Consider the following 20,714-nt stretch of genomic DNA (forward strand, 5'->3'; position numbering starts at 1 on the left):
CGGTCGGATTCACACTTGTCTAGAGTGCGTGGTCGGCCGCTTCTGCTGCCGTTTTCTGCATAAATATGAAAATACCGACGCCGTAATAATAGCTTACGTAGCCATTCTGCGTGGTATACCCTTGCGCTATACTTCAAGCATGAACAGAAGCTTGCAGCTAACCTGTGGTAGCAGCTGTGGTAGCATCTGTGGTTGCAGCTAACCAGGTAGCAGACACAAGCATCCACCGCCACGCGCTCGACCGCTCTAGAGAAGTCTGATTCCGAATGTACTTATCAGTTCATTATTTAACATTTTTCCCTTTTTCTTGACGGAAAGTGACGTAACATAGGAGCCGCCTTTCCCCCGCGACCAGCCCGTTTCGTTTTTACATCATCTAGATAGCTGCCTTCAAATGCGACGATTAATACCTAAAATTACGTGCGACTTTCTTAAATGTCAACATTAAAAAGTGAGTATAAACAAAAAAAACGCCAGGCCTGCGCGGAAAGCGCAGCACAGTCACAGCGAAAGCTGGAAGAGCGGCACTTCTAGAGCCCGTTATAAACTCTCCTGTGGCTACTAATACAGGTACATTAGCAACGTACCCACTACGCCACAAAGCGTAATTTTTGGGAAGTTGGGAAGCACCCAGCACGACATTATTCGTTGTTCTGCGGAGAAGCGAGGTACCATATGTAAGCGATTATGTGCAGTTTGTTGATGCGGCGGTTGATGACGATGAATAATTATGGTTGCGCCCTTTGTAATGGGTTGGAAGCTTTAAACGACCCACTAGTTACGTAATGCATATTGTGTGACGCCCGGTCGTTATTTAACTGTCCCACCACGCTTTATAACACACTTTAACCGGAGAAACGTAGAGCGAGAGAGAGAGAGAGAATTGACTTTATTCTGACCCTGAGGAAATGGATCATGGGAGCCTTATGGGCTTCCTTGGCAACCAACAGAAGTGCACTTGCGAGCAACCCACTAGGCTATAAATCATTGTAATTTTTTAGAAGTAGGGCAGTAGGCACTGTGCCATTTTTCGTCATTCTACAGACAGCCGTGGTACCTGCTAAACGCATGTAAGGCATTATGCGCACTTTGTTGATGCAGTGCCTGATGACGAAGAATTATGGCAGAGTCCTTTGTAATGGGTTGGAAGCATTCAACAACCTACTCGTTGCGCAATTCGCATTGTGTGACGCCTGGTTACAGAATTCGCGTTGTGCGACGCTTGGTGCTTATTCTACTCTTTTACCACGCTATATTGCATATGCTAATGTGGTTCCTTCCCAACATGAAGCCTGTATAGGACCTTTTTGCAAAGCAGTTTCAAGCACCGGCATGGCTCAGAGGTTGAATACTGGGCTCCCACGCAGAGGGCCCAAGTTCGAACCTCGTTCCATCCTGGAATTTTTTTCTTATTTAGTTTTTTTTCTTATTTCGAGCGATACTGGTTACGGACACCGGCGGCGGCGGCGGCGGCGGACAACTACGGCACCAAAAACGGCCGGTGAAATGATCTCACAACAGCTTTCGCTGTAAAAAGTCACAGTTTCGCCGCAAGGGCGCAGCAATGAATGTGATAGCAAGAAATTGGAATGTCAATAGAAGAACGAGAAGCAGCTCGACACTTGCAGTGCGCCGCTGAAGCACAAAGAAGAACGCCTGAAAAGAACGCACAGGCATACACAGGACAAGCGTGAACTAAGAACAGTCACAGATGTTGCGTCTTTGCGCTGCAAGTGTCGACAATGGAGAATCAGACGGTCTTAGATATTTCTTTTTCTTTTAAACTGCGTCACGTGGAGTGACCCTTCTGCATATTCTGACACACAGGGACGCCTGACGCAAAGTGTGCTGGTGTTGTTTTTTTTTCCTTCCACAACACGAGTGGCGACAGAAAGGGGTCACTTTGTCGAGCGCGCTTGAAGGGCAGTTTGCAAATTGAAAGAAAATGTAGGAGCGTTGCGTGAGAGAAAACACGCTCAAGTTCCTCCGAGATTCGCTTACCACCAGCAGTAAATGGTGTATATAAATAGCTCGCCGTTATTTCGCCGGCGCATAGATGGATCATGGTTGAGTTCTCTAACGTAGCGGGCTGGGGAGCGAGGGGTCGATGGTTCGAATCCCCGGTCGGGTGCTCCACAATTTTTTTCTTTTTGCCTTTATATATATATATATCTGGGACATGACGGCGACGGCAAATATCAGCCGAGAGTGTCCATATAAGTGCTATCGCAATACAAATATAAAAATATATAAACGCCCGGATTTTGCATAACGCTAACGTTGCAGAGTCACAGAGCCACCTGCATAGCATGTGGCTCAGGGAGCCACCTGCATAGCGTCCGTTGTAAAGTCTTTCAGGGTGCCTTTTGCAAGTCCAGCGGCTAGGTACCCACTACGCTGTAAATCAGCATCATGCCATGAAGTAGGGAAGTATTCACCACGCCATAATTGATTTCGCGAAGTATCGAGGTACACCCACTTGCGCGTCCGGAAGGCTACGCGCACGTGTACTCTGCACACTTTGTCGCAGCTGCTGCCGATCGTGATAAACTACGACTGAGCCCTTCGTAATGGGTGAGAAGCTTTTAATCACGCACTCGTTACGCAGTTCACAGGGTGTGACGCCTGGCGCGATTGTACTCCTATTTCGTGCAACGTGACATCTGTTAACGTGATTACTCACCCGACATGGCACCAGTATAGGGTCTTTTTCAGAAGTTTCAGGTACTGGCGTGGATTTGTATGCGCGGTTTATAAGACTTCTTGGTGCATTAAGAACTTCTTGCCGGGCGAGTTGCTGCATGTCTATGATGGGACTCGTTGTCCGTACAGTAGGACGAGCATCGGAAAAAACGACGTGGGCAGAAACCACATGAGACTGTCTACTGTTGCGTGGCTTAGTGGTAGAATACTCGAATGTCAAACAGCGTGCCCGTGTTCGAAGACCCTGTTTTTTTTCTCACTTTGTGCAAAGCTGCAACGGACACTGGCGGCGCAGGTGGTGGACAACAATGGTACCAAGTCGGCTGTTATTCTGAACTCACAACTCCTGACACTGTGAAATAGGTATGCCAGAAAATGAGTCACCCTGCAACTTTCCCATACAGGCAACTCCCCTGAGATTGATAATAAAATGTTGATTTGGAGGTAACGTCACCTGCGGTCGGGTATTTTCTATGCGAGGTCGAGTTCGTGCGGAATGACAACGTGTGCCTTAACGGTACAGCATTCTTATGTTAAAAAAATCTGTGTAACCTTGCATACGAAAGGAGAAGAGCTGACAGCCTTGCTTAAGTTGGACGAAGATTTCCTGGAATCATGCAATGACAATCATTCGAAGAAATTGGTTTTCTGCTCCACTTCTCTCCTTGTTTAATTCGAAAATGTTGACAAGTTTTGACTTCCATTTCTCAAAAAAAAAAGAATATAGTTGACGTTTGAACATTTTAGATCAGAGGCCTCAAACACGTGGGCCCCGGGCTGCATGCACCTCGCCCGCACATGATGGTCTTCGTCGCGTATTTTCCATATTATTTCAAGTATATTAATGAGCTACCCAGACGTGAATGGTCTCAAGCATTTTTCTCGTGAGGCACCCAATGCGGCCACCATGTTTTGAAGCGTAACCGTAGAACAAAATAATCTATATTTCAGAATCGGCGTCCAGATTTCACTAACTCTGGAGATAAGTATCGCCATGTTTCTCGAATCCAGAGATCAAGTCCCCTTCAGTAATGACGCTTATATGAAACATGCGACAGACCTTCCTTCAAATAGGAACGTCAGCTGACATTTTGTTGAAACAGCCCCCGCCCCCTTGCGGGACTAAATTTCGTGACTGAGGCTCGCAAGGGGAGGTGAGTTTGAGACCCCTGTTGTAGATGATTACCTCTTATGAAAGCTATAGACATCTGTTTTCTTTTGGTTGCTCTTATTCAAAGTCACGTTACTGAAATAGAAGTTGCGTGGGACGCTTCGTAATTCTTTCGCCCGAATACGCCTATAAATATGATGTACTACCGCAGCACTGAGACCATTTGTATAGCAACTAGTATTACAATGCGAGTTGGGAAATGTGCACTTCTCGCGATGCTGACACTCACAGTAATGGCGAAGTAAGTAATGTTGTGATTGCTTTCGATGAGCTGTTAAGTGGTAAACGTTTTATACTCTTTTTACTACCCCTTTGCTTGTTGCTCTGTTTCGATTTGAACATACAGATACTTATACCTAAATCAACCGTTTCTTTTCCCGACGAAAGTCTTTTCCAAGGAAAGCCTTCACTGGAAAAAAAAAGAGTATGTGCTACTCTTCTCGGCGTGACCTCACTTGCCATGTATATGACACCTCTTTAGGGTGACAAAAAGAAATATAGACCTATATTAAAGAGTATTTTTGTTCCAATTACTCTCCAAATACTCTATGACGAGCTCCTGAGAAAGTTAACGTGTCTATTTAAATAGGGTGATGTACGCGGCACGTAGGACTCTCAACAAAAAGAGTCAAATGACTCTGTTTTTCTTAGCGTGTTAAACCCAAGGAAGCAGACATATGAATGATGCTTTAAGCTTCGGCGAAAAACATCAGCGTTATTTTTTTCACACACTGCTCTTTAGGACAGCAAAGCGAGAGCGCGTTTGGTTGACTCCCCAGTCTTTCATTTTTGATCATCATCTCTCAATTTGGAGCTTGTTTCTGATATAATTCTCCACACTGCTCTCTGAAGGCAGCGTTCTATTCTTTGCCACAAGGATAGTGTGTGCTCCCTGCTTTAAGATTCAGACTTCGCATGATACGCTCAAAAGCAGCACTCGCCCAACTATTAGATAATTTTTCTAAAGAAAGAATACAAGCAAGTGAAGGCAGAAAGTTTAGCATAGACTGTCTGAATGAACGAGAATGGCATCCGCTAAACAACATCTCAAAGGATTGTTATAATAAAACGAAATAGAAAGCTACAATATGCCTGGGGCGCCCATTCCTTATTAGCCGAAATGCTTTCCCAATAGTAATAATAAGTAAAAATATTTTCAAAAGCCTAAAATATAATTTCTCAATTCCTATAACAAAATAAAAACTCGATCGTGCAGTTCTGTAAACAAACTGTCCGATCATATAAATTAAAGGAAATATGGACCTCTGCTGTGCCAGACGCCGACGTTTAACTTGGCACATTAGTCGCCAATATTCTAAATTAAAGTATATAAACCTTGATTTTTATTTCTTTTTTCTCAATGCATCACATTTATTAAATGCATTTTTGATTTTGCATAGCAGTTGATGGTTGTCAAAAGCATACATATTAAATTTGTTATCAGTGCATTTATAAGATTTGGATAAAATTTTCCGCATAGGTATATATTTTGGTTTCAGCCGCTACCAAACGTTTGTGGCGACATTACACGGGAAAAAAGGCTATGTTGGGAAAAAGGCTAGAAATACCGTATCGGCGGATGATTAGTAATTGCTTTACAAAAAAAGCAAACGAACGCCTAATCCCTACCAACACTTTACATATAAGCGAACGTTGCTTTTTCGGAGCATCGCCACCTGATAGTGTGTTAAAATAGCATGGACGGGCCACCGCGGCTTGCCTAATAAACGCGATGAGTCGATTTGATTTTGCTACACGACATGAACCATCCGACTTTATACCGGTTATCTCGATGTGATAGCGATGTATTAACAGGATGTAATTGTTAGTGTTTTAGATTTTAAAACAATGACACCATCACGAAGGATCCCGCAGGCGAATGCTCCGGAAATTTCAACCACCTGGGTTTCTTTGACGTGCACTTAAATATAAGTACACGGGAAACTAGCATTTTCGCCTCCATCGAAAATGCGGCCACCGCGGCCGCGATTCGTTCCTGCGACCTTCGGGTCAGCAGTCGACTGGTATATTACGGGAAAAAAGGCGGTTGACATGATCATAAAGATGAATGATCATCATGATGATTGTTGCTGATGCCTTGCTCTTTGCAGAAGTCGATCAAGGACGAAAGTGGCATCAAGCTCTATAATTAGCTTAAGGACGGGAACAGGACTGATCAGAAGACCAGGAAGGCTACCCAATTCAATAACTCCCGCAAGGCTACCGAGGTGAGGTATACGCTGCTGCATGTGATCGCCCATGCACGCCTCGCATGCCTCCTGTGCTCCCACCTCAAGCTGAGCTTTGTTAGCGATATGGTGTTGGTCATAGCCGCCCCAGAAAAAAACGTGCTACCCGGGCCTCCGTTGCATCACAGAAGCGCGGTTAAAAGATGTTCCAGAAGATTTCTGATTAAATATTCATGAAGGGCAGAGGAGGCTGCTATAGCACTGGCCATGACGATTCCCATGCGCACGCCCATTTTCACTTACTCGCGGGCTGTCGCACGAGCGTTCATGACTGGGTCAGTCTGTGAGCAGGCGGCCCATATTCTTACCAAAAGTCCAAATTGCGCAGAAATCAACGGCAACATCACCTCGTTTCCTGCCCACATGGGCAAGGATGTCGACTCTCTTATCCCCAATGCCAATGAGCTTGCCCATGCCCGCGCACGCGAACTGTCCCACCGTGACGGGCAATCGGCATCTAATTTTGGAGATGGCATTCGGCAGCTTGATTCGCTCCTCACCTTTAATGAAATTTGCAAGCATTATCAATTGGCCTGGCGTAGCCTTCTGCTCCCGCAACTATCGAGGGCCCAGTCAGTCAGTTTAAGAATGCTGCAAACGGGTACTTACCCGTCGCCTTTAGTGTACAGAAAGTTCATTGACAGCATAAAGCCGCACTGCCATCATTGCGACGAGAAACGATGCACGTTATACCCCACATGCTCTGGCAATGCGCGGCGCTGCGTGATGGCGAGCCTCTCAGCACAGAGGACGCCTGGAGAACGGCTATCACCAGCTCCGACCGGGAGGTCCAAATCCGGGCTGTCCAGAGGGCCCGCAATTTGGCGGAGGGGCTCGCCCTTCCTGTCCCCACGTGGGTGCGGTCCGCAGCCGACCATCCCTCTCGAGGGAATGTGTTCGTCAGGACAATTTATAAATAGTTCATTCACTGACCGACCGACCGACCGACTGTTTCTATGTCTAAATATTTGTTATGGAGGGGTTCACAAAGTGGTGTTGCAGAGTTGTACTCATTTTAAAGAATGAGAGAATACGAGAGGCTCAATTGTGTTCTTTTATGAGATTTACAGCCCGTGCCTCCGGCACCCTTACGAAATGAAGAAGTACCCAATTGACTCTTTGTACTCCTTGCTTTCCACATCTTTGTTTCTTTTTCCTCCCCCTCTCTCTCTTTTTTCATAGGCAGGGTATAAATAAAACGAAACACGAAACACATTCTGTATCTCATTCCTGATGAAGACCGGACTTCCTCTCGTGTTGCTCTTACCGAGGGTCGTATACATATTTGTGTGCACTACGCCTTCGGATCTTGCGACTCCATATGTGTGTGTTTCTGTTTGTTAAAGTTTTGAGTTTGACTAAAGAAATTGCCAGTCTCTAAAGCAACGGGAGCTTGATCTCGATAGTTTGGTGTAACGTACTTAAACAAAGGGCAATGCAAAAATAGGACAATAAAAAGAAAGCACGTTTATGTTCAGCTTCGTCATAAGCTGAAAGAGAAAAGAGAAGGAAGTGCCCTGCGTAAATTTGCCGCGATTTGCCATTTTATGTCCGAAGTAACATGCGGTGCTATACACAATGCACACAAGATGTGGTCTATGAATCCTCCTAAGTTGCAACCGCGAACATAAGGGCGAACTGGACGTTGTTAGAAAGGCGCGGGAACACGACTGCATGGACTGTAAATAAGGATGTAGGTCGCCACTTGGTGGAACACTTTGAGCATCGCAATTCGATTAGAAAGGCATATTAGAAAGATGGATTATCTATTCTTTATTGACTGCAACACTATTGAAAGTTGGGCTAGTTGGCACGACAAACTTGTTCAGATTTATTCTTGATTACGCGTGGCGGAGGCACGTGAATTAGCTGCCCGTCAGTAGAACATGGAGATAAATATACTGCATATTTGATGCGTTCTCATTACGTCACAGTGGTGCCATCTGTCTTTGCATGTGTAAATATTCGTATTTCTTGAAATAAAACATAGTTATAAAAGATTGCGCCTGGCTGTTGTACGTGTGTTCTTGTCCTCGTGTTTAGCGCGGCCTTTTCTATAAGTAGCCAGACTGTTTTACATTATATCCTCTAATAATTTACAACTGCATGTAAGAGGAGGAGGAATGAGCTTTATTCAGCAGAGGGAGCCGACTCAAACACGTCCAAGGTGGTCGGCGTCCCCATTCCAAGATGATGTAGGCCTGAGTTGGCAGCTTGCGTCATATGAGCTGGTAGTTCAGAGGTGATCTTAAGAAGTTCAGCCTGAACAGAATAGGGTGAACTGGATATGATTGGGAGAGGCAGTCGCCCTGCAGCCAGACTAAAACAATCTTAGAATGATGATGATAATGAACTTCTGCTCTGAAGCCTGTTTTATATCTTTGAATAACCATCAAATTTTAACTTAATCTGACAGTAACATAAGTTCACGGGACCTTTTGGAAGAATTGGTTATTATCATAGTATTGAGGACGCTACTACTTTTAAAGGTTTTCATATTACAATAATGCAGTCGTACAATAATGCAGTCGTAGCCAAGAAGAGCTTAAAAGGGTAACTTATTCATTTGCTAATTACAGGTTCGCAAACATGCTCGGAAGACATCGGTACGTATTCGTATGAGTATGCATCCTAAAATTAGATATTACAATGCTCGGAGAACTAGATAGTGAATCAATCGTTAGTCAGTGACGCACGCATGCTCTCAAAAAAAAAATAACATATCCAGGTGAATGTTCTAGTGATAAAGTATCGTTAGTGGTTGGGTCAAATATTCGTCATAACTTTCTATGACTCGTTTTTAGCATTCAAGTAGTGTTGTAGGTAAGCAGTCGCTTTTAAACTTTTTTTAGCGCTGTTATATTGGTATCTGAAGAAAATTGGTAGGTTGCCAAACGCGAAGGAAAAAACGACGATTCCGCAAAAGGAAAGAAGGCTTATGCAGTTTGATAATTTTTCCAGGTGACTAAGTTACCACGGCACTTGGAGATTTCATATGATTCTGTGATCACAGATTTATTCTTCGGTTAGTTTATGAGCTCTCACCATCAGCAGCTTGCTTACACCCGATGGACGGCAAAGGATGTTTATTATTTCACCCATTGCCCCGGTTCTGTGCTTGCTGCGGCAACGTTTGCACCGCAAGCTGGTTAATCTAACCTGCCCAGCTAACATTTTGCCTCCTCCTGGCCCGCTTGCATTCTCTTCAAGTCTAGTCTGTCACTGTTAATGAATAGTGGTTATCGTGGCTTCCACAACATCCTCTTCCCATAGTCATTTATTCTTGATTTCCTTAACACCTGTTTGTTCCCTGAACCGATGTGCTCTCTTCTTGTCCCTCAATGTTATGCCTATCATTTTGCTTTCTATACTCACTGCTTCGCCTTCAGTTTAGGTTAAACCCTTTTCGTTATCGTACATGCTATTCTAAAAATTACGCAGCCCGTTACCTATTGTCACGAAGTGAACGTTCCGATGGCATTGTTAGATTTTTTTTGTGTGTGCTTTGGCTCTAAGAAAAGGAGTCACCCGTGACTCCTTTTAAGAAAAGGAGCCATGTTTGCAAAATTCAGTGTAATATAAGTAATAGTTTCTAGTATGTATGTAATAAGTCGATTACTAAGTCAAGAGTGCTAACTACATTACGTGATAATGGTTTGGACGTAGCTAATGATTTCGTGAGGTAGCCATGAGAATTTTACTTAAATCGAATGGAACAAGCTCACAGCGGACAGAGTATGTTGCTGATCGCCTTGCATCGGATATACGACAGACTAAAAAGGATGATGATAATTATGATGATATTCTAAAAACTGATTTGGATCTCTGATTTGGAGGGATACTCAAGGCAAACATTAAGTCGACGTTGATTGTTGAAATAGCGGTCCAGAAACCTCGTAGTGCTGCTTTTATGCCAAGGAAGTGCTTGTTTTGAAATAAAATCACGCTTTAGTGGTCCGCATCGCGTTAGCGCACTTCAAATCACCCGCCTGAAATCAGACTTTCATACGTCACTGCTGCCGTGCCCAACGTTGCCCGCCTTTACTGCGCGGCCGCCGACACTAGTAGCAGCAGAGCGAAAGTAGCGGGACCCACAGCAGCAACAACGGCCATCGAAGCTTGCCGCAATCGCCGCAGTGGATGTGGACGGAGAACTTGACAACGCGACATTGGCTCGCGACGCTGGGCTCCAATTCAGCGACTTGAGCCCCGATGAACGCGGTATGCTGCTGAGGGCTCGTAGTGCCGGCGTCGTTACATGCGGAATTTTGTCGAACTTTATGACGGAGCGACTTTCACGAGCGCGCAAAACACACGCGGCAGTACGCGATCCCGAAACTACCACTGAGACGCGACCGCGTGAGCGAAGCAGGGCGCCGGGCGAAGCGCAGTTCGGCGAAAACGGAACTTTTGAACCACGCGCGCCGTACCCAATGGCAACGCCACAGAGGTTCTTTTTTCCATGAATCAAACGGAAACGAACAAACATTTTGTGACGTCTTTTGTGCACGGAAGGTTCTTTTTTTATTGCTGCTAGTTTGATTACTAGTGATTTATTGTAGGCAGACTCTTATACGTCATCGGGGTTACTTCGAAAATGTCCCACTCGTGGCGCTCATCATGTGATACATTTAGCTTAATTTCTCAGTAAGTAGGGCACTGCTGTTGATAATATTGCCGTTTTAGAAGTTGTCATACATTGAGCTTTCACTCTGACATAAATTGTTATTTGCCTTTAGTGTCCCTTTAATCATTGCAGAGATGATTAAACTTATTTGACTTTTCTCTAGGTTAGTCTCTTTTTTTTTATTCCTGCAATTTCTCCTTCTGCGCCCTTTTGGCTCTTTCTATTTGTTCCCAGATAAGCAGACAGCTCGGTTAGTGCTTTTGAAGATTGAAGGAAACAAGTGTACGCGACTTTGTGAAGTGCAAACGTTATTTTCGTGCGCCCTGCGCAATTTCCTTCAAAGCACTGAACTCCAGGTAAGCTCTCAGAGTACAGGGCTAGTTTCCACGTCCGCAGCCACGCAGCCAATCCCATTCCGCTAATCTGCGCAAGTGCATAACTTATTTAGTGAAGCTGCGGCTAGTTCCCCATCCCCCGTCAAGTAACGCATATTGGCTTCCACATCGCTGCGTATTTAAGCTTCTTCCATCAATCATTCTGCTTCATTTAGATCAGTGCTCAGGCGGGTGACTATTCACAAATGCATGCAGAGGCTGCAAATATAGTTAGATACGAATGCGAGATAGGAACGAGGGGAAGCAGATGTTTTAATCGGATAAATATGGTTTCACTTCCCTACAGGAATGTCCCCAAACGTCAAAACTTGCGAATCCAGCACCGTTACAGGGGACAAGGAACAAGGCGAGATACTAATCTTTTTTTGTTATTCATTGCTCTTATTAATTGAACGTATAAAAGTAAAAACTTCTAATTTGAAAACTATAAAAATTATTCATACGCACCGCGATGCAATGAGACATTAAATGTGCACATATTTTGATTACAATGATAGTCACACACTGGCCAGTATGAATCACATGAAATGTTCATACTTCAAATGGCATTATTTTACTGAAGCGTTCAATCAACTTTTTACGATTAAGCTTTTCAACAAGCTGGAGCCCCTGTAAAGTCGAATACCGCTTTCAGAATGAATATCTTTTTAGTATACAAATATTTCAACGAAATTTCATCGGAAAGAAAGAATGGCCAAGAAAAGAGGGGACATGCATTTTTCGACCATATGAGAAAACATATGATTAATAGGCGCTCTGCTGTGACCATTCGAAGTGATTCAATGTGTGGCGTAAGCGTCATATTTTCTTCGCACATGTCATATTTTGCCGTATATGTACATGTCATACTTTTTCTCTCTTTCATGCATATGGTAGATCATATGATATATCATGATATAACATGATGATATCATGGATATGATAGATATGATATCGCTCTACCAGGCGAGAGAAAATAAGCCCTAACCATGAAAAAAAAGTTTTATATTTATGCAAATTTTTCTTTGGTTGTTTGCATGACTTTTTTATGTTGCATTAGATTTTATTAAGTTTCACTGTTGAGTTGTAAATATTAATGTTGTATTAGATATAACATTTCTATGTCTGAAACGGAATTTTACTCTGCAATGTGTATTATGTTCATGCTCACGTTATTAGTACGCCCGCCTGCCTTGGTCTCCAAGTGAGACTGCCAGTATTAAAAATAAATAAATAAATAAATAAATAAATAAATAAATTATTTATTAATAAATATTATCACGCAAGTACTACTAAAAAGCGTAAGCGTAAAAATGACAACAAACTCAGCGGAGGCAACTAATGTATATTTCATAATTATTGTTGGTGAGCACTGTGTGAAAAGAAAATATAGAGAAGGCAGTTTGGTAGCACAGACTGATGACCGTAAATACGTAATCATGCCACTCTGCAAAAGCAGGTTTGAATTTGTAAAACCGCCTACTTCTTGATCAGTCCACCACAGTGGCTTTGAGCCGTCTATCAAGAATATCTTATTAACGCTGCAACCCTTACCACTCTGCGCATATTCGCGCCGACCTGCTTTAATAAGTACAGCCGCAGCTACGCCAACGGTGCTACATAATGCTGCAGCGTGAGTGTGAGCTTGAGCTTCATCCAGAGATATATTCGTTCCAAGCACATCTTTACTGCAGCGGGACAACTGAACAAGACACGTTGGAAAAAAAGTTGACCACTTCTCTTTCACATCCATGCAGGGGTATCACAAGCCGCGAACCCCGACCCAACCAACCACTTTGTATGAATGAAGTAAGCATCTGAAAAAGCTTTGCCATTTCGGCCGCTTTAGGATGTTCAATCTTTAGTATGCTGCCAAAATTAGTGCTTTATAGGTATATTACCAGTATTTTTTGCTATGGCCGCATATTTACGCCTATTTAAAGCACGATCAGCCTCATCGATCAAAATATTCTACGGCATATCAGTACTTGTAATAGACAAGATTTGCATAAAGTTTAAGTATATTACCTGTGCCGTAATCCACAGACTCCTCGGAGTGCCAGAGGCTCCGCAATCGCCCTTATATCTACGCCTGCCCTTACAGGATACAAGTCTATTACCCCTTGATTTTCGGTCTTCTTACTGTGGAATGTGTTTATACTACTTTAAGTCTCAACCGCTTTGGATTGCCCCATACGATTCAACAAGTGTGAAATTAAGAATAAGGAGCTCGTGATTAGTGAAGAACGAAGCTTGAAACAAGACGAGTAACCAAAAATACTGGAATCGAATGTCTCGCAACTTATTAGCAGCTAATTTGAAGCCATCATTTGCGTTTACTTTACTTCAAAAGCAAAGCCTTTGGAGTGATGCCCGATAAATCGCTGTAACGAACGTGATGGTGTTAGGCTGTTAATACACGTAATTACGTATGGAAATTGGTAACGTGATCTCTGATAAAAATTGCCAAGACTGGTTTCCTGAAGAATCTAGTAACAGAAGAGATGCGTTGAGCGATCTCTATTCGGAATAATGAGCCGTCCTACACACATAGGATGTAAAGGAAGAGCTACGCTTTCTTCGCACTAAGTTGCCATATTATCGTGCTCAATAATCTGGTTTCACTTTCGGGACAATTTCCACTCCAGATATTCGAAGTTGTTCAGTGCTGCCCACTAATTAGAAAAGGGCGCTGCAAAAATTTATCATCATCATTGTCATTATCATCCACAGCATAAACATGTGCAACTACGCAGGTGCACACATTCTCTTTGAGACGCATAAAGGATAGATCGCAACGTAAGTTTAGAATCACAAAGCACACCTGACAGTATTTCTATAAAAGTTTGAACATTGAAGCAAATAGCTCTATATTTCGTACTTGCAGTAGGCTCCCAAATATAGTTTACAAAAGGCTCTCAGAAGCGCACTCGTTTAGCTTATGCGGTGCGACTATGCAGCGGGTTCCGGGACCGCTTGAAGTTCCTTTCTGGTCCATTTGATACATGTTCGATCTATACTGCATGTAGCAGCTACAAAAAAGACCAACATATACAGGAAAAGTCATTACTAGCCTGCATATGGAGACTGCACCAATATATCACGCAGTGCCAATGTCAGGTCTTTATGCCAACTATAATCTGTAGGTCAGAGTGCCCAACGCACAGGAATTACGCAAGAAAATACAGCGGAGCAAGTGTTTATAAATGCCAAACATGCATTTCTCTTGCGTTACACCAATAAAGAAAAAATGCTGTTTTCTCAATCGATTATCGCAAACGTGGGCTCCAAGAATATTTTTACAAACTCGTCGACATTACGAAATGTGATCTTCATTAAGAGCATGCGCGAGATACAAATCACGTCCCGTCTAATGCAATAAAAGTTTACAAGGGGCGTTCAAAATCCCCGCATTAGTTACCAGGACGAGGAGAAAAGAATACAGATGGCTCATAGAAATATATTATTAGATAATACAAAACATTAAGGCTCTATAAACAAGCCGTTCGTTAACTTGTCAGCAGTGCAACCAGGGGAAGCTGGTGAAACAAATGCGAATAAAGCTGCGTAGCATAATACAAAAACTTATAGAATACTACGCAGTTACACAGAATGCCAACCGGGTTTATGATATAAAGAAATTATTTCTGAGGGCTAGTACACAACTTGAACTGTTTGCAAAACGATGTCGAGTGAATGTGGACAATGTACGAAGAAACATATTACATCACATATAATTTACCGATCTACATGCATTTGGTCTACAAATGTTGCTCATATTGATTATATTAACAATGGCAAATTTTGAAACAATAACATTCTTACTAAACAAAACAAAAATACGACTCACGGCTAAAGAAAGCAAATGTCATGGGCAGTAAAAGTTTCATTGCGGTGTATTGTGTATATTATAAGAAAAGAAAGAGTCTATTTACACTTTTTTTTCCACATGTGTTACTCTCACATATATAACTGTTTTTAAAGGGGCACGTTGACTCACTTCCGGAGAGAAGTGGGACGCACGACTACACAAAAGAGAGTCAGCATGTCTGTTTAAAGAAAGTTTTACATTTGGGAGTCGCATATGTGGCAAAAAAAAAAAAGTCAAATGACTTTTTTTAGTGTGTAGGCGAAATGAGGAAATAATTGAATGATACAACAGCACCGCTTAAGAATCAAACTCCACGACAAATTTTTTTGTCACCTTTCTAGTACTGCCTTGGACCAGGTGACCCGGTGTGCGAACCATATTGCAGATGCGACGGCATGGATGAAAACGAGCACTATTTCTGCCTACCGAAAGTTTTTACATTACGGTAGATCAAACCTGCTATACGAAAATATTAATCTGCGGTATCGGAAGATTAAGGAAATAAATGCTCCTCCACTTATCAGTAAACGTTCGTTTGGATATTTGCCATGACTGTGCATATTGAAATGGACTTCGTTGAATAATCAAATGCCAAGTGAATTTGCACCAAGAGAAGACGTCGCCATACAGTGCAAATTCGAAACCGAATCTTACAGCAGAACCCGAAGTTGCCCCCTGCGCGGGTCCCGCGGTCCCGGCGTCGGGCAAAGTTCAGTGTAAACACCGTGCGCACCGGCGCGGCAGGAAGAAAGGCTCCTCATCTACAATTTACCCCGAAGGAATCTCGGGAGAGGGCAGCAAGATTTCGAAGAAGACGACCTAGAGCTCGGGCCAGTAGAACCTTGGCTCTGGCGAAAGGAAGACGCACAGTGACTCCGTGTGGACAGAACCGACGTCGGCTGCGCTCCGGTCCCTGGCTTCAAGTCGTTTTCCCGGCTACGGCCCGAGGGCTCCTGCAAGTGTTAAGTGCAACCACGGGCGCCAACTGCCACCAACGAAAGCAAATTTGGACTTTGTTTTTTATACGTGCAGTGAAATTATGGTGCTATTTGGACTCTTAATAAGCCATTCGAGATGTAATGTAGATGAGAGTAGCTTTGTTGTGTGTATTCATGTTCATGCTTGTTCAAAAAAGTAAATAGTTGAAGTGAAATGTGTGTGTGTGCGCATTTCTCTGGTTTTCTTCACTCTACTGACGGGGACACCGTGACAATATTTCGTCCTCAACTACCGACAAGAGGTTCAACAAACAGCTTAGATACCGGGATACCAGCAGATGCCAGGATATCATCAATAGGCGCGCCGCATATAAGTTAACCCTGGATTGTTCTCCCCCGTCTTTGTTCTTTGAACGTGCAGTCAATGTACAATAAATGCTGGCATTTGTTCATTTCAACATGACATCGAATGGAGTCGTCGCGTGCGGACACCGGCAGAACAACGCGTAGCGTTCTTAGTTAATTGCGCAGCCCGTTATCAACACGTGTTTACGAGGGGGAAGGGGCGGGGGGAGTTTGAACAAAATGTTAGCTAACGTTATCGTTTGAAAGGCCTTTCCCATATCTCACATAAGGGTCATTTCTATGGAGAATTTGACGTCAGCATTTGAGAAGCACATCGATCTGATATCGAGAATGACTGCAATCTGTACGCTGATTCTGAAATATAAACGTTTTGTTCCACGGTGCTGCCTCAAAAATAGTTACCGCGTGAGGTGTCTCACGACAAAAAGGCGCGAGACGAGTCACGCCTGTGTATCTCTTTAACAATTTTAAAAAATAAGAAAAAAATTATGGGGTGAAGGCAGCCATGCGCTGGTCGGGCCGCAAGTTTAAGGTCTGCGGACCTCGAGTCGCGTGTTTGAGACCTCTGCTCTGAGCTTTCCGATAACCACTGCTTCACGTTCTCGATGGATGGATGTATGAATGGGAACACTGAAATGCGATAGAGACTCAGTCAAATGGAACGCGTGCTCCCTCACGGAGCCATGTTCCTCCTGCGATGACTAATATATCTCGCACACTCGTCAGAGCAAACAAGTAAGTGATCGAGAAGTCTCTACGCATGTTTCTACGGCGTCAAGAGTATATACGGAACAATGGAGTCATAAAATGCTCGTGGTAACGCATCTGTAAGACGAAGCGTTCTCGTTAGTCATCGCTATGCACCTCGGTATTTCGTTAACAGAAAAGTAGACATGTCTTCGCTGCAAATTGAGTCCGAAGCACGAGACTAGGCTCGTGTTGTCCGTTCCACTACTCCTATACATTACACCCACGATTTCCGCAGTCGTTACACCCACGATTGCCACAGTCTAAGACTTCAGCATCGCGATTGTGCAATGCAAATTGCTTGCATCTACAGCAATCTGCGCCTAGAAATTGGAAGTGCTAATCGTTGAGCTACTGAACAATATTACGATAGTCGAAAACTTTTGTTCATCCGCAGATACTCTTTACGTGCTTACGAGTTACGGCAGCCGTTGACAGCTGTGGCAGAGCTGTTAGCGACACCTTGTAGTGCCTTCTCCTACCACCGTGTCTATGTTGAAATTTTCAGACCCGTCAGTGTACTGTTCAAAAGAATATAAATAAAAGCACTGTGAGTCAACGATTGTCTAACTGACAATGCTTTACAGCGGCAGTTCAGTAAAGCATGTAAGTCACTGCAATATTAGCCTTTTGTGTCTCTGGTGAAGTTCTGCGTCATCAGGTGTCACTGCTCACGTTGTGCACCACGTGTACCTTATTTACTCGAATCTAGGCAGGCCCCGATTCTAAGCCGAACCCCGAAATTCGCAAGGACAGAAAAAAAAACCTTAATCATTGTACTCGAATCTGAGACTACCCCCTCGCTTTCGCACAACGTTCTTTCGAAAAAAAAAAAGATTGGCTTAGATTCGAATAAATACGGTACTTTTCTGGTATTCCATAAAAATGTAAGCGGTAAAAAGCCTACGAACAAAATTAAAGATGTGCACAGTTCAGAACGTATGGCACAGAGATAGTCGCACAGACATGGGAGGCTCCAAAATATCAACAGTTCTGATAATACATACATAAAATTTTACTAAAGTGTTCGTTCTACTTTAAAATAAACTGCTCAACAATATTAAACCACTGTAAAGTCAAATCTTTCTTTCCGAATAAAGAACTTCTAGGTGCTAGACAATTAGAACAGCCGTTTTAAAGAGCCATATACGTTAGGAGTGGTCTCGCATCATCCTTGCTTTTCTCAAGGCTTAGAAGAAAACACGCATTTGTAGATGAAAACACGCTAAAGTAGAGGCTGAAATTTTCGGCGCAAAACAGGCTCTTTTTAGGTGCCAAAACAGGCGAGCAGAACAAAGTTTTAGGCTTCCAAAATCGTAAATATAGGCACAATAAATTTTCACAAAGTGCAAATAATTTCAAATGTTAGACGTGCGCGATGTCTATCTACGACATAAAAGCAAAAATGTTATTGCTTAGGATGGCACAAAAGCGCCAACAGCTGAACATAGCCGTGCATTGTCACGGTTCACAGAACACGGTCTCTCCCGTGTTCTGCACGGTGAGTGAAGTGTCCACTGTATATTCAGTACTATCCTGGGTGTCTTCTCGGCATGGCTGAGAAGTCCAGAGCAGGAGCAGATGGCAAGATCGCTAAAAGACCAGAAGGGAGGGATTCCTTGTATTGGCCGGGTCGAAACGCGTAGAGCCAATTTCTCCCCTGGCTGTGAACCACTGGCGTAGCCCGGGGGGGGGGGGGGGCGGAGAGTTCGGGGAGTTCAACCCCCCGAAACTTTTCAGTTTTGTATGTGTGTATATGCACGAACACACGTAAACACACGCACGAAGATACATAAAGTATATGGTTGAACCTCCCCCCCCCCCCCCCCCCCGAAGAAAATCTCTGGCTACGCTAATGCAGTGAACACCTCACAAAGCAAAAACAAAAACAAAAGCCGCGTACAGATCACATTTTTCCTTCTTTCTTTGCTCTTCAATCCTTTCCGCGGACGGCTCTCCACGGTCTCGCATTTGCCAACCGTCCGCGCCGTGTCAGCACGGCGGCGAATGCTTGCCGGCGTCTCCCACTTCACGGCTGCTAGCAGTTGTTTCCGAGAGTTGGTTGAACTAGAGGACTAGGTTAAACGCAGTGGCGTAACCAGGGGGTGGCACAACAGGCCCGTGCGCCCCCCCCCCCCCGCCCACCCCTTCCGAAACACTTTTCTACCATGGGATACAAAGCACAATATGACACTCGAACACACTTACCTGCCCGCACCCCATGTCGGATCAAGCGCGTGCCCCCTACTGCGGAAAAAAAAATGCCTACGCCACTGGTTGCATCCCATAGTTCCGAACAGTCACTGTTGAGCGGTAACATAAGTAACGGTTTCAAACTGTCCCTGGAACAAAACTTGAGGCAATAGTGTTAATATAAGCGCCAATTTTGAAAAAAGGCATTTATAGGCATTTGTAAGCATTTAGGCATGAACGCCAAAAATAGACATTTATGGGCACTGTAAGAACACTCAAAGCCCTTTTTAACATGCTCATATATCAAAGTGGCGTGATAGGAGCGCAAGGAACAAAATAGGCATTCGCCTAAAATCCGTTCTGTAGTCGTAAGCATATTTAGCGCCAGCCAACGAAGACAGGAGGAAAACGTTGGTAACACAATGCCCCATCCATTTGTGCTCATTTGCTACACACTTTCATCTTGAACGCACTACAGAAGATAGTGATGTTTTAGTTTGCGTTCGAACAATCATTGAAGACACTATTAAAGAATATACAGACTTACAGTACCGATCCGCACGATAATATTCAAAATTTCAAAACTTATTTCTCCTGGGAAGTGCCAGCCTGACGTACAGGGGAGGTCAATAGTTACCAGACCGCTGTCCCGTGCAATGCTATGGCAGTTTGGCATGGGAACTTTGGACCACCTCTGACCTTTTCCTCGTGCTCAGCGAGCTCGCTTTCGATATCACCTGGCTTGGGGACTTGAAGTTCGATGTTGAATGTGTCAAATTACATCTGAACTGTGCTTGCAGTAGGTATGCATTCAAGGAGAGTTTAAAACGGCCAACGTTAGGCGCACAGTCGTTCCTGTCCTCGCGGCATTGTTTAGGTGTCCGCCGAGGAACGAAATCTGTAAATTTAGCCTGAAAGCAAAAAAGTCAAGCAAACAATGCAAGTGCAAAAAAGCAGATCTTCCATAAAAAATAAGCCACGCTCTATAAGGAATCAGGACTGGTACTTTTGCATATGCTCCTTGAATATTCATGCGAGATGCAAAAAGCGCTCGCCTAACGCCATGTTATTGATCACTAAGATGTATGCTATATTTCAAGGGTGGAGGAATTTCCGCTGTCGTTTATTTTTTAAGAAAGGAATGCAGTAGTTGTTACTTCCTCGTCTGTCAAGGAGATTCCTCAATATGAACATCTTGATAACCTGTCTTTTGTTTGTTTTTTTAAAATATCATTATTCAAATCGAATACTGCATGCAACGCTTCCTTACCGTTACACCCCAGTAAGCGTTTGAACGTGCTGATGCATCGCTGCAGTATTCTGATCCCAAAGAGAAAACTTATGACGCAACCAGCATTGCAATGTCTGCTTTGAAATTCTCAGTCGTCCTAACGCTCATGCTCATAGTGACTGTGAAGTAAGTACAGCGGCCATTGCTTACTGCTGTTATGGGGTAGACAATTTTTCCTTTCCAC

At 43.7% G+C, this 20,714-nt stretch overlaps 1 protein-coding gene and 1 long non-coding RNA gene across 3 annotated transcripts in view; both read left to right on the forward strand.

Moving 5' to 3' along the window:
- Nucleotides 1-4,046: 4,046 nt before the first annotated feature.
- LOC119372471 (uncharacterized) lies at nt 4,047-11,495 on the forward strand. Its single transcript, XR_007417847.1, has 4 exons — nt 4,047-4,115; nt 5,986-6,102; nt 8,703-8,729; nt 11,432-11,495. It is a non-coding gene; the product is annotated as an uncharacterized LOC119372471 (long non-coding RNA).
- Nucleotides 11,496-20,512: 9,017 nt separating this feature from the next.
- LOC119407072 (uncharacterized) overlaps nt 20,513-20,714 on the forward strand; it is a 29,839-nt gene continuing 29,637 nt past the window's right edge. For both annotated transcript variants that reach the window (XM_037673908.1, XM_037673909.1), the window contains exon 1: nt 20,513-20,656. In XM_037673908.1, coding sequence (XP_037529836.1) covers nt 20,601-20,656 — 56 coding nt within the window. In that variant the 5' untranslated portion in view covers nt 20,513-20,600. The remainder of the gene's footprint in view (nt 20,657-20,714) is intronic.

Source organism: Rhipicephalus sanguineus, chromosome 10 (assembly GCF_013339695.2).
Source record: "Rhipicephalus sanguineus isolate Rsan-2018 chromosome 10, BIME_Rsan_1.4, whole genome shotgun sequence".
Classification (NCBI taxonomy): domain Eukaryota; kingdom Metazoa; phylum Arthropoda; class Arachnida; order Ixodida; family Ixodidae; genus Rhipicephalus; species Rhipicephalus sanguineus.